Source organism: Coptis chinensis, chromosome 4 (assembly GCF_015680905.1).
Source record: "Coptis chinensis isolate HL-2020 chromosome 4, ASM1568090v1, whole genome shotgun sequence".
NCBI lineage: Eukaryota > Viridiplantae > Streptophyta > Magnoliopsida > Ranunculales > Ranunculaceae > Coptis > Coptis chinensis.
Genome location: NC_141459.1, coordinates 21284092 through 21298949, shown reverse-complemented (window position 1 = coordinate 21298949; position 14858 = coordinate 21284092). Strand labels below are relative to the sequence as shown.

The following is a 14858-nucleotide window of genomic DNA, read 5'->3' as shown; positions in this document are numbered from 1 at the left end:
TCAAAATCTAATTGTTACTGAAATTCAGATTATAGCTCGTATGTAATGGCATATCTGAACTCTCACGTCCTGAAGATATCAACCTTACTGATTTCAAACCCAGTGCTCGAGTTTTGTTGGTATACAGAAGGCGTAGGTGTGTGTGGGAGGATATTAGGCGTAGTAATAAACTAATAAAAATAAATAATAAACAGATAAAAGGGAGAGAGCAGACATCCCACAAGGCATTGACAGAACTCAGAGGCTTGAATTCTAAGCTGAACTCCAGCGGATAGATGTATAAAACCTTTACATGTTTCACCTAACCTCGTTTCAATCTAGGAGTATTCAGCTACATTTAACTGCATAGTTCTAAAAATTGAGCCTTTGTATAAGTTCAGTTGGTATGAGTACCAACCAAAGCAGTATCAACCACGCAATCAAATTTAAGTTTGCCCACACGAATGCTTTCTTTGATTGCATCTAGTGTCCTTCGGAGTTCGGCTACTTTGGAGCCCCTCATCTCCCTTTCGGTTTCAAGTCTGTGAAGATTGAAATTCAGTTGGTTAAGTTTTCGCTTTTCCTCAATGACTTCTGTTTCAACTGTCTTTGACATGTCGTGAAGCTGACTGTACCTATCTTTTATCTCCAGCACAACTTCCAGTCGAGCTCGTATTTTTTCAATAGTGAAACCAAAGTCCTCCAAATCAGCTAGTGCCTTCAACTTGTTCTCAAACACGTCCCTGGGTTCATCAAGCTTTGCCTTAGATATGCTTTCCACCAACTTGGCCAAGCTCCACGTGAGCCCTATAGCATACCCTTCACGAAGGTCCTCATCATACTGTTCCAAGGGGCGGAAATGTGGTTGTTGTGGCATTAACCGAAAGACCTCAGCAGACTCGACAGTTTCCCATAGATCTGAGCTCTTAATGAAAGGCAAACTTCCAGAATGTAGAGGTAGAGGCTCCTCATTCTGTCTCCTTGGAGATGAAAATGTGTTCGGTCCGATTTCAAGTGAGGACAGGGTTACTTCATCTTCTCTGCCACTGTCATCCAAAGTTGTATATTCTTCATAAAATGAACTCCGGATCACATTTGATGACTCTCTGAATACAAAGCTCTCCATTGATGCTTCTCCCATAGTGATTGCCTCATATAACATAAGTTGACTACAAGGTGATGGTTCTGCAAAAAGGTACGGATGTCAAACGAATTAGCTTAACAACATGCATTATAAATTAATTCTAGATTACCTCTGTTATCATTCACTGTACGAGAATTCATTTTTTCATGGCACACAGAAAACAGTTGATGCTCTTCTGCCGTATGGCTGAACGATTGTGTAGATTCTATCTGAACGACTTCCATTTCGTTGCTGGCAGCTTCACATTCAGGTTCTACATCTGAGACAAGGATATTCAGGATAAAGCAAGATAACACACTTGGATAGTTGAAGTCTGATAATGTAGAAATAATTCTTCTAACAAATGAGCATCCACAACAGTGACAGAATGTACAGTTGCACACGAAATTCCATCCTCATGAGTCACAAGGACTAAAAACATCCAACACTTCCAAAAATCAGTATGCTCTGACTACAAAATGCTTCTAGATTACCCCTTGTTGTCTTTCACTATCAGAGAAAGAGATTTTTCAAAGATACCCCAAAAAGGTTGATGCTCTTCTTCTTGACAGTGGGTTACGTTTTAATTTAACATCCGCCATTTCTTTGCTAAAATATTCTTTTTAATGATCTACAAAGGTGTTTATTGTTGACCAACATGATACATTTTAGGGTGAAGTCTAGGAGAACAAAAAAAAGTCTACCTTTTCTGGAGAAAAATCTTAGTTCAGAAAATAACTTGTATTATTCTTTACCTCTCACTGATGTTTCTTTGCTTGAGACTTGGGGTTGTCCATCTTTTTCTTTCACGACATTCACTACTTGCTTGTTCAGGACTCCTGGCGTGAATAACATTGGTGATTAATCTATTAAGTTCACAAAGCCTGACAAAGTGATTGCAGATTACCTCCAATGGCAATGTCTTTCACTGTATGCAAACTGGACTTCTCAAGGAACATAGAGAGAGGTAAGTGCTCTTCTTCACTATTACTCAAGAATATGGGTGCAGAGTCTATTGGAGCATCTATAATCCCTTTCCTGGCAGATTCAACTTCAAGGCCTACAAAGTGCCAAAGTAAGGGTTGATTGAAAACTATGATGATCAATCTAATAAGTTTCACAAAACTTGACAAAGTGATCGCAGATTACCTCCAATGGCAATATCTTTCACTGTATGCGAACAGGACTTCTCAAGGAGCATAGAAAGAGGTAACTGCTCGACTGCACTATTACTCGACAATATGGGTGTAGAGTCTATCAGAGCATCTATAATTCTGGCAGATTCAACTTCAAGACCTACCAAGTACCAAAGAAGGGGTTAACTGAAAACATTGGTGATCAATCCAATAAGTTTCCCAAAGCCTGACAAAGTGATTGCAGATTACCTTCAATGGCAATGTCTTTCACTGTATGTGAACTGGACTTCTCAAGGAACATGGAAAGAGGTAAGTACTCTTCTGCACTATTACTTGAGAATATAGGGGTAGAGCCTATCAGAGCATCTACAATCCCTTTGCTGGCAGATTCAACTTCAAGACCTACAAAGTGGCAGTAAAAGGTTTATTGAAAACATTTGCAATCAATCTAATAAATTTCGCAAAGCCTGACAAAGTGATTGCCTCCAATAGCAATGTCTTTCACTGTATGTGAACTGGACTTCTCAAGGAACATAGAAAGAGGTAAGTTCTCTTGTGCATTATTACTCGACAATAGGGGTGGAGAGTCTATCAAAGCATCTATAATCCCTTTGCTAGCAGACTCAACTTCAAGACCTACAAATTGCCAAAGAAAAGGTTAATTGAAAACATTGGTGATTGATCTAATAAGCTTCACAGAGCCTGAGAAAGTGATTGCAGATTACCTCCAATGGCAATGCCTTTCACTGTATGCGAGCTGGACTTCTCAAGGAGCAAAGAATGAGGAAAGTGCTCTTCTGCACTATTACTTGACAATGTGTGTGTAGAGTCTATTAGAGCATCTATAATCCCTTTGCTGGCAGATTCAACCTCAAGACCTACAAAGTGCCAAAGAAAGATTTGATTGAAGAGCAGTATGATACACGTTTGAGTGATGTCTATTGGAACTTAAAAGGACAAAAACGTCTCCTATAAGTATCCAGAAATTCCTCACAATGGTAAAAACTAAAAAGTGGAATGAAGACAAAACTACATTTTCCTCAGTGTGCTTCATTTAGTCGTGACCCACCTTGGGATCTCTCTCGGCACTTGCTTCTTTCGCCTTGTGTTATTGGGGAGGAAATGCCATTTTGCGAGTTAGTATGGATTCCGCTGGATGTTCCTCTTTCGTGGCTGTCTTCTACGTATGTGGGAACTTTCGTTGCTCCTTCTCTTAAATTTTCTGAAGGCCTTGAAACCTCGGCATGGCTTTCAGGAACTGACTGCTTTGTACTCTCCTGAACTGGAAGTATAGAAAGAGAGGGAGAGTCTATTCCCTTAAGACTTGATCCAATACCAATTCTTTGACATACTTTTCTAGAAGACGGCATCTCCCACAAACTGTTTCCTGCTCCACTCAGAGTATGTGAAATTTCCATATTGGTGCTAAGAGCGAAGCTTCCTGTAATAGAAGGGGATTGGAAACTTTCTTCATTTCGTGCGAAGACCGACATTTCCTGAAGCAAATGCCCATGATATTTGTTTTTTTTAAAAAAACACTTAAAGTAGAGGAGGAAGAATACCAAAATCAAGAGCAAGAATTGCATGATAAAATAGTTGAAGAGGATGAATACCATTAATGAAGCATTTTCGAGACGCATTTTCTCTGAGTTCTCTGTTAATTGGTTTCCTTTAGATATAAGGGCCACATTCTCAGCATTCAGAGAGTCAAGGTTCACTGCAAGTTCTTCGACCTCGGCCTGGAAGAAAGAATAACACTCAAAAAAGACTAAAGTCTGCCAAAAGCAAGTAAAGTATTTGCACAATGATATGCTAGAAAATAATTAAAATTGCTCACAGGCTTCTGTTCTACCTGCTTCCCCTCCCGTGAAAAGGAAATACCCTTGTATGAAGATCAACATTTTTTAAAACTCAAAATTTGCGAATATGCTAACACCACAGAGTTGCGATGTAAAAGTTTTTTTGTGTGACTCCCCTCCACGCTAGACTAATTGTAGCCACGCCAATGTGAGATACACTGGGGAAAGGGGTATGGGCCGGAGACTGATATTTACATAAAGCATGGAATACAGATTGTTTTAAAAGGAAGTAGCAAAAATCTGAGACAATTTTTCAAAAGTAGAGGGTGTTGAGTAATGTGCACTCCCTCCCATTCTCTATTTGGGCCCTGGTTTCAGAGAATAAGCACACTCAATAGGAGAACCTTAAATATTACATATACACATTGGGAAAAAAAATGAAGGAACTCATTTATATCGATTTTCAGGACCATGGATTAAAAAAACATAGACTTACGGTACCGCCCAAAGGTTCTTTTGTCAGTCCTGCGGGTTCGACATCAGGCAGCTTTTTCAGCAATTGCACATGTGGCTGAGGGAGGCTATTAACCTCACAGACTTCTGCTTCTGTGCCATCTGAATGCAGGTAAGAGCAACTTTACATTTACAGTTTTCTCAAAAAATATACAGTGGTATAGGATTGTTTCCAATGGACCTTAAAATTGAGAAGCTTAAAAAGATTTCAGAGAAAATTGGAGTTCAGACCCTTTAACCTTGGCACTTACTTCTTTCGCCTTGTGTTATCAGGGAGGAAATGCCATATTGTGCGTCAATACAGTTTCCGATGGATATTGTTCTTTCTTGGATGTCTTCTATGCATGTGGGAACCTTGGTTGCTCCTTCCCTTAACTTCTCCGAAGGCCTTGAAACCGCATGGCTTTCAGGAGCTGATTGCTTCATATTCTCCTGGACTAGAAGTACAGAAAGAGAGGGAGAGTCTATTTCCTTGGGATTTGATTCAATACCAATTCTTTGACATACTTTTCTAGAAGATGGCCTCTCCCAGAAATTGTTCCCTGCTTCACTATGTGCAATGTCGTTATCGGTGCTAAGAGTGACGCTTCCTGTTGTATAAGGGGATTGAAAATTTTCTTCAGTTTGTGTGAATACCGTCATTTCCTGGAACAAATGCCCATATAGTTTTTTCAAGAAACACATAGAGTAGAGGAGGAAGGATTTGAATATCGTGAAACCATAAACATGAGAAGACCTAATTAACAAGACTAATACAGACTTACGGTGCTGCACAAAGGTTCTTTTGTCTGTCCTGTGGGTTCGCCATCATGCAGCTCATGAGGCTGAGGGAGGTTATTAACCTCACAGACTTCTGCTTCTGTTCCATCTGAATGCATGCAACAGCAACTTTACATTAACAGTTTTCTCAAAAAATACACGTAGGTATAGGATTGTTTATATAGACCTTAATTTTGGCACATACTTATTTCGTCTTGTGTTATTGGGGAGGAAATGCCATATTGGGAGTCAGTAGGGCTTCCGATTGATGTTCCTCTTTCATAGTTGTCTTCTATGCATATGGGATTGTTTACCGTTTCTCCTTCCCTTACCTTCTTGGATGGTCCTAGAATCTCAGCATGACTTTCTGAAGTTGATCGCTTCCTGTTCTTCTGAATAGAATGTACAGGAAGAGAGGGAGAGTCTGTTTTGTTTGGAGTTGCTTTGTTTTCCATCCTTTGACGTATATTTCTGGAAGGAGACACCTCCCAGAAAGCTTCCCTGACTCCACTTTGAGTAGTTGAAATGTTCATGTGAGTAGTAAACGCAAAGCTGCCTGTTGGACTAATAGATTGGAAACTTTCTTCATTTTGTGCTATGACTGACATCCCCTAGAACAAATGCCCATGAACATAATCATTAGTCAAGCATAAATTCAGAAAATGCAGTACTCTTAACTTTGGTGTCGATCTCAGGTTAGCAACATTGTGTAAATTTAGGCCGTTAGTTTATTCTTAAGTGCTTAAAGAACACAAAAAACTCCATCCATCCTGCAAATCTGAACTACTTGTACATTAAAAGCAAGGGGTTAGAACTACTTGTACAACCTTGATGTTAGAATCAACTCAAGATCTAATTTCTAAAACTGTATTTGGAAACCAAGCTTTTTTTCTTCGACAGTATAATTGAACAATGTACCCTGTTTCAAGTTCAAGATACATCAGGGTTGTTCATCCAACCTAACCAAATACCACGACAAGTTTTGTCAACAAATCTAACCTCTACAGGTCTAGAGGTTCCATTATAGGCTGAAATTTGATTAATAGAATTGTATCACGTCCAAAAAAACTAGGGTATGTCCCTTTAGAAACAGATGCAACTTGAATTTGAACACAATTGCACATGAACGTTAAGGGAATGTCGGGACATAATATACAATCATCATCAATAAAAATTTATTTATATATATACAAGGACTTCAAAAAATTTCCCATGCCAAAATGTTCCACGCTAAGGGATTCAATCAATTTTAGACTAGGTCTCTAGTTAAAATTACAATGACTGTTTTTCCAATTATAGCAACATTGCAGTTCATGCCTTGCAACAATTAGCAGACAACTGATGCTACGAGTTGACGTTAAGTCCTAGCTAGACCTGTGATCAAAACCTTAAAAGCTCCGACTAGCAAAAGGCTATTGTTATATCTGAAGATCGGAAATTCTTTGATATCTTGTCCAATCCCCTCAACCCTCTCCCTCCCCACCACCACCAAACGCACACACATCCACACAGGTGGCGATGTGTTGGAATTAATCACACAAATGTAGGTACTTAAACCCATCCTCGATTCCTAACACATCACTGAAACCAACACCCCCCCTAAAAAACCCATCTTTTTCGACTTCTCTGTGCTAAATGCTTGGAAAAAACATAATACTAACAACAATATACAGAACAAACAAAATTCCCATACAAAGTGCTGGGAAACATGCAAAACCAACTACAAAGTAAAGAACAAAACCCATGTTACTTAAAAGTTAAAACCTCAAAGTTCACAAACCCTATGTACAAAACATTCAAATTCACAAAGCCCTAAGGTCCAAAAACTAAAAATATACCAAACCCATGTTAAAAAAACAAACTTTACACAAACCCAATGCTGCAAAAACAAATAAAACACATAATTGAGGAAGGAGACAGTGAATAATACCTGATTTCCATCACCAACCCATTTTCCATCAATCCACTCAAAATGGTACCTTAACTCAGACAAATCATACTCCATCTCCTCTTCAGAAGCTTCAAACACTACAGAATACCTCAAACCACCAGAAATCACCTTAGAAACCATCCCTTTCCACCAACCATCATTTGCAAACGCATCAACTTCTTCATTTGTTACAAACTTTCTAGTACTCATTTTAGGTGGAAGTGGTCTTAAACAAGACCAATGTACATACTCTATCAATGGTTTCAACTCATTTCCTTCGTCGCGTAAGGTTTTGTACTCAACAAGATACTTCTTCTTCTTCTTCTTTAGCCTTGAAACTGTAAGTATAGTAGCTTCAAAGTATGAACCTTGTAGTCCTTCATCTTCACTTACTACTTCAACTTCTTGCCCTTTGAAGAAAACTGACTCCCCCTTCTTCATTCTCGTTTGCTCTCTCTCTCTCTCTCTCTCTCTCTCTCTGTGTGAAACTTTGAAAGCAAATCCAGAAAATGAGACACATACTTATTTCAAATTTTCAAGTGTTTATTTGTAGAAAGTTGGCAGCTTTATTTTGAAGTGGCGGGAACAAGAGCTAAGAATGGTAAGTTGAAAAAATGAAAAGCCCATACTGTTAAGAGTAAATTACGAAATTGCCTTTTTCACTGTCCACGTGTCAATCTTTTTATAAGTCTAACGTACGTCTGCACTGTTGTGTTGGGCAGAAGATTTTGATGTTGAAATTAAATGGCCTTGGTTTGGTTTTGTTTGTTGTTGACGAGGTCAATGGGTTTGGTGGCTACAGTACAAATTTCAAAATGCAGTGAAATTTTTGTGTAATTATGAAAGTATGAAACTTTAATGACCACTAGCTTATGATCGATATGTTTTACTGGTATAATATAGTATTCTTGTGGGCTTTAGTATGATGATGATAGATCACTAGCTTATAATATGTTTCACTGGTGATATAATGTAGTATTCTTGTGGGATTTTGTTTGATGATGATAGATCCACGAATAAAGTTTAGCCTCTAAAACAGATTGCAGGTGGGAGATAACAGCGTACTTCCGTTCTCTTCCTCAGTCTAGTCCCATGAGACCCCAAGCTCTTTTTGTTAATGAAAATGCATGCGTTGGTAATTCTCGAGCTCATGACTTGAATCATACATGCGAGAAGAAAGAAAACTGACGAGGACCTGCTTTTCTATTACGTGTGTAGAAACTAGGCTCAAAAGTCATAATTCACTTGAAGTCTTTAAGGATTAGCAGTTGCACCATGCTACTAATACATTTATGATTTATGATGGATGAAGCTCTCGGGTGTGCACGAGTTAAAGTTCAATTTGGTGACGATGACAAACAAATTGAGGTAAAACATAATTATCTGTTTTGACTAGCTGAACCATCTCAAACTTCAGAAAGTTTAAAAGAGTAAGCCACCGTCTAAGGTTTCTAGCTTGAAATCCACATTGTCACTCCTTCAAACTAGTTTAAGTGACAATAACAGATATATGTAAGAGATATAGGAATTTAATTCGTGAATTAGTGAATGTATATCTAGAAAAATATATATATGACACCATCCTGAAGACGCTTATATAGTTGTACCATTCTGTATATAAAGTTATAAACAAAAAGTGAAGCACTAGTCCCTTAGCACTAACAACTTCGCGGGAAATGTATTTATTGAATGTGTGTACGTACGGCAGGTTGCGGTTGACTCATGTCCTGTTAACTGCATTCATTATTCATTGGGTAGACAAGGATGAGTTGGCAGTGCTTGAATTCCTGAACCACCCACGACCAAAAGAAGCGTACGGCATGTTTGGAGGTGGATGGGAATAGACCCTCAAACGTGTTCATGGCAGCTAAATTCTTTATCAAGCAACTGAAAGAGCAGACTCCAAATAACAAGACCAAGAACTGTAAGTACTCTCATCAGTTGTGAATAGAGTAGCAATGAGCATCATCTTGAGCTCTTTTACAGTCAATTGAAAATAGCATTACATTAGTCACTCTGCTCAGTGACAGATAACAGTAATGGATACGAGTAATTATTACAATTAATCTACAGACAAATTTATTGATGTTATAGCTATCATGTACGATGTTAATTGTTGTGAATAATTAACTGTTGAAACAACGTTATTGACATTGACCAAACGGATCAATCCAAACAAAAGATTGATCTTTCTCAATGCATGAAGTTAAGACTTCAACACCTCAATATCCCAAATTAATATCAAATAACAAGATATGAAATAAAACAATTGTAAAGTTTAACAAACCACAAGACGAGATATATCAATGTTTAGAAGAATTTGAATGCAGTTCAAAGCTTTTAAAGAAGTTTTAGACAACAAAGTCTCTCTCAATTCACCCAAAGAATGAACACTCAACTCACAAAGAATTGTTCTCTTGCTCTTTCTTGGTTTTGGAAAAGTTAGGCGATTTTGTTTTTATACCAAAAACCAAAAAAGCGAGGCCGCAAAAAGTTACGTGGCGCTGACCTGGTCTGGCAGTAAGAAAAGCCATTCTTAGGCTGGAAGTGGCTTTGAGTGGGCGCGTAAAACAAGTAGTAAGTGAAGTTAAGTGAGGAGAAAACGTATTTTTTCTACATTCTCCACCTCGGTGAGGTTTTAACACATAAAACCAAGCTAACACATCCAAAGAAGATCACATGACTGTAGGGGAAAGCGAATCAACGAAATGCCCACACACTGGGGGCTCTTTCAAACATGTAGGATTTGGAGCAAGTCCAAACGGTGTTGGAACTTAATCAAGATATCATGGGGTTGTATGGTGTCTACTTTCTCAAGTGCTACATCACCATCCTCAACGACATCAGGTATAAAGTGATATCGGACATCAATATGCTTGGTCCGACCATGATGAACTTGGTTCTTCGCCAAATGAATAGCACTCGACTATCACAATACACAAGAACAACGTTACGCTTTCAATACCCAAATCATCTAGAAGACCTCGAAGCCATAGTGCCTCTTTCATTTGCCTGCGCGCCGCCATATATATAGGTGCTCAAAGTAGATAGAGCAATTAAAAATTGTAGAGCAAAAAATAGACAACTAACGGTGCACCATGCATCATAAACACATAACCGATGGTCGATCGTCGTCTATCTAGATATAATCAGAATCCACAAACCCAATCGACATAACAAGTGCCTCCACCATAAGCTAATCCCACATCCAAAGTACCCCTTCAAGTACCTTAGTACCCATTTCAGCCTCCCAATCCGCTTCTAGGATTTGCCATATACCGCTCACAACACTAAACATGTGGGATGTGCACACCATAGCATACATCAAACTACCCACGGTGACTTGCATAAGGAACATTAGCCATATGCTTTTGTTCCTCCACCAACTCCTGAAAGCCTAAAATGCCCAAAACTAAAGGGTAGAAACCGACTTTGCATTCTCCATACCAAATCGAAATTATTTTCAATGTATTTCTTCCGAGATACAACTATCCGTCGCTTCTTCCTATCTCTGTCAATCTCCATGCCCGGTATCTTCTTGGCTCCACCTAAGTCTTTCATCTCAAACTCGAGCTAAGTTGAGATTTCAACTTGTCTATCTCCACCATGCTTTTGGAAGCAATAAGCATGTCATCCACATAAAGGGAGATAGATGAAGTCATTACCCGAAGCGCTTCTTACATATCATGGCCCGGGTGTACTCATGTTGCATCATGAAAGCGCTTGTACCATTGCGGGCGATTGCTTTAACCCGATAAAACCGATTCAATTTGCATAATCAAAGAACGACAAACCCCCGGGTTGTCTCATATAGATCTCTTTCTTCCAAGTCCCCATGCAAGAAAGCGGTTTTCCACATCAAGTTGTTTATGAATTTTTTAACTCCCGGTTAGTGAGCAACTAAACTTAATAACACACGAATGGGCGTATGTTTGACCACCGGGAAAATCCTCCCTCATTGAGTCAACTCCTTTCATTCGTGAAAAACCCTTTGCTACCACTCTTGCCTTGATCGGACTCGGGAAGAACCTCTTTTTTTCGGCCGATAGTCCTTTTTCCCTTTGGCAATAAAACTAGGTCCCATGTGTGATTTTTATCAAGAGATTCCATCTCCGCTTGCATTCTACGTAATGAGCATCTCTAAACGGCTTCCTTGAAGCTATCTATAAATCATCTTCGATTTATGTAAAGGCATATGCCACTAAATCCACGACCATAGTGTATCGTGCCCATACTTGTGCACTTCTTTTAACTTGTCTCTCGTGGCTAAATGGTCGCCCACTACAAGTTAATGCGGATGCTCTTTGCTCTTCTTCCTTTATTTTCAGTGTGGTTCCATGATTTGGTACCTCATCATGATCTAACCGGTCATCTCATTGCATCGACATACATAACTCAAGCTCGGTAGCTTGAACTTCTATGGGACTCGCCATTACTAAATTGACAATAAAAATTCCTTCTTCACTCCAAAGATAACACGGAAGTCTCATCAAAAAGTAACATCTTTGGGACCCGGGGAACTTGTGGGCTTCTAGACACCACAATCTGTATCCCTTTTACCCCGGTTTCGTTTAAGAATATGGCCTTCTTAGCTCTAGGATCTATCCCTCACATGGTAGTAAGCTATCGATCCAAACACTCGCAAGATACTATAATCGGTGGGGTTACCGACCACACCTCATAAGGTGCGCAATCTAAACTGGTGACCTATTATGCGAGTAACATGCCATTCATCCGCCTAATACTCTTTTGCCTTGGGACGGCATTAGACAATAAACATCTTGCTCTTTCAAGCAAAGTTCTATTCATCCTCCCGCCATTCCATTTTTTTGGACGGAGCTTTGGTGTCCGGCAATTCGGCAATTCCCGCCGGGGAACTCTTGGAAAGGTCCATAGGTATACTTTCGGTACCATTGTGGGACCGTAATGTCTTTACCTTCCTATTGCGATTCTCAACCCTAAGTTTCAAGTTCTTCTTAAATGTCTCAAACACTTCATCTTTCGATTTCATCATATACACCCACACATTTCATCCAGTATGATTCAATGAATGAGAGGTTACCTTGGAAGCCACGGAGGGTCCCCAAACATCTGTATGCACATAATCAAGGAGTTTGACTTGAACTTGACAAAATGACTTGCTTCCCATAGAGGAATGCTGACCCCATACTTCAAGTTCTTCAAGAACCCCGCTTGCATAACTTCGGACAAACCTCTTTTCACTCATATGCCCTAAACGATATGCCACATCTTAGTGTCGGAATCAACTACATGATACATCGCCTATCACCGTACTACCAATGAGTATACAAGGTTCCATATTTTTGACCCTTCATGAAGAGCCATGAACAATATTTAGGACTCCACCTTAGCCCACAAACTTGTGGCCTTTGGAATCAAGGTACCAAGAGAAATAAGACTTTTCTTTAGCTCGGGGAACATGTCTCACATCGGTTAAAGTCCTCACTACACCATCATACATCTTGACCCGTATAGTTATTTACCGTCTTACAAGCAACGTCATTACCCATTAAAGCGGAAGCCGCCATCAATGCTCTCATAAGAAGTAAACCACTTTCTATTCGGGCACATATGATAGGAACAATGAATCAAGAAAACCTCTCGGTCATATAGTCTTGTGTGGGAACTCTGAACTCATCCTCTTGAGCAAGCATAATTTGCCTCAAATTTTGCCTTACCTTTTTGACCATCTCTCTTGTTCTCTTTCAATGAGGACAATTACTTAGCGTAATGTCCTTTTTCATTGCAATAGTATCGTACATGTTTTAAAGGCTTCTTTGACTTGGACCTAGAATTATCATTACTTGAATAATTCTTTTCGCAACAATTTCCTCTTGCCACTAGCCCCGACTTGCATCAATGCTATTCTCTACATTCTTTGTCTTCTTCATCAACTCATAAGAAAGAAGTGCACTCAACTTCATCAAGATCGGCGAAATTCATGAATGTAGTCATTAGATGCTCATAACTTTACGGCAAGGAGAATATCAAACATGCCGCTTGATCCTCATCATCCATCTTCATACCAACATTCAAATAATCCGCTACGGAACTCACTAACGTGCTCTTTTGCATCGTTGAACCATCGACCATCATAATAACCGATAAAGACTGCTTCTTAAAGGTACATCTTGTTCGATCATGCTCTTTGTCATATACATAGACTCTAGTTTGAGCCACCGGCTGGCGGTATTTTCTCCCATCACACTATACATGACCTCATTAGCAAGACCGGATTGATGAACAAGCCCGAAGATCGAACTCTTCCCAATCATCATTGCTCATACTCGCCGCCTTTAGATTTAATCCCTTCAAGGCCTTGTGCAAACCTTGTTGGATAAGGATGTCCTTTACTTGGACTTGCCAAATCCCAAAGTTATTCTTCCCATTAAAAACTTCTACTTCAAACTGTTTGCGTTTGACATCTTGGGAGCCATCTTTCAAGTTACAATAACCCAAAAGAAACAATTTCACCTCGAATTTAATCGAACACCTTGTCTACACAAATTTTAAGTACTAAACTCAAAATCCTAGAGTCGTATACCCAAAGCTCGATACCAATTGTTGTGAATAATTAAGCTGCTGGAAACAAGCGTTACCACACCAAACGGATCAATCCTACACAAAGATTGATCTTTCTCAATAGACAAGACTTCAACACCTCCAAGCAATATCCCAACACTTACCGATATCAAATAACAAGCATATGAAATAAAACAATCAATGTAAAGAAGAACAAACCACAAATAAGATATATAATCGTGGTTGGCGAATTTGCCTACATCCAACTGCGAGTTCCAAGCTTTAATAGATGTCCGGAGTAGCAGTTACAAGTCTCTCTCAATTCACTCACAAAGAATGAACACTCAACTCACAAAAATTGTTCTCTTGTAATCAATTTTGTTTTTATACCAAAAACCAAAATCGCTGATTCAAAATAAAGGCCATAAAAAAGACCTTGGGCGCTTTTACTCTGGCCTGGGCTCATTATTAAAGCCAAAAAATTTTTTCTTCAAGCGGCTAAAAAATGAGTAGTGATGAAGTCGCGCACTTACGACCGTGAGAAACAGAATTTTCTCTACATTAATAATTATTGGTCTTAATTAATACTGTTGAATTGAACGTACGTAGTTTGGGTGACAGTTGAAGAAGAGACCCCAGCTCAAACCGAGGCTCGAGCTAAGAGCAAGCATGAAGTTAAGAATATGGTCCTGGTTAAGAAGTTTCTGGCAGTAAGTACAAAAGATTGAACGTGCCATCTATATGAGGATGAAGACTGAAGTCGAAATGTTTAATAAGGTGCTCTAGAACATTATAGCTGTATATATAATACAATGAATTAGAAGAATTTTTATATTTATTAGAATGCAAGAATATACAAAGCAACACTGTAATAGATAACAATGTGATAGAATAGCATGTTTTAGTGAACAACAAAGTTCATGTGATCAATGTGTTTAATGCATGAGATTGATTGTTGCAGACCCTCCATTTATACACGTCCGAGACCGATTACACCGATTACGTGGTGTAAACATCAGAAAAGATCTGTTTTCAAACCTTCAAAACATCAGCTTACATATCAAAGAGAAAATAAA

At 39.0% G+C, this 14858-nt stretch overlaps 1 protein-coding gene across 2 annotated transcripts; it reads right to left on the bottom strand.

Moving 5' to 3' along the window:
- Positions 1-227: 227 nt before the first annotated feature.
- Positions 228-7753, bottom strand: LOC147502556 (uncharacterized). 2 transcript variants are annotated; one of them, XM_086607327.1, is made up of 15 exons: positions 7240-7753; positions 5515-5920; positions 5315-5418; positions 4802-5195; positions 4534-4652; positions 3852-3977; positions 3308-3734; positions 2964-3116; positions 2806-2874; positions 2488-2640; positions 2252-2398; positions 2010-2162; positions 1858-1941; positions 1233-1382; positions 228-1164 (listed from the first exon to the last, which is right to left on the bottom strand). In XM_086607327.1, the coding sequence occupies exons 1-15, from the start codon at positions 7678-7680 to the stop codon at positions 377-379; spliced, it is 3714 nt and encodes a 1237-aa protein (XP_086463453.1). In that variant the 5' UTR covers positions 7681-7753; the 3' UTR covers positions 228-376. The 2 variants fall into 2 exon arrangements, with proteins under 2 accessions (XP_086463453.1, XP_086463452.1); XM_086607326.1 differs by having other exon boundaries at positions 3308-3977; positions 7240-7682.
- Positions 7754-14858: the final 7105 nt, after the last annotated feature.

Bases quoted from the DNA above. Each gene is read 5' to 3' on its own strand.
- LOC147502556 (XM_086607326.1), bottom strand. From the start codon at position 7,680: ATGAAGAAGGGGGAGTCAGTTTTCTTCAAAGGGCAAGAAGTTGAAGTA. The intron at 3,978-4,533 runs GTAAGTCTATGT...TCTTTCTTCCAG, and splicing joins AAGAACCTTTGGGCGGTACC to GCCGAGGTCGAAGAACTTGC. The intron at 3,117-3,307 runs GTGGGTCACGAC...GGCACTTTGTAG, and splicing joins GTGCCGAGAGAGATCCCAAG to GTCTTGAGGTTGAATCTGCC.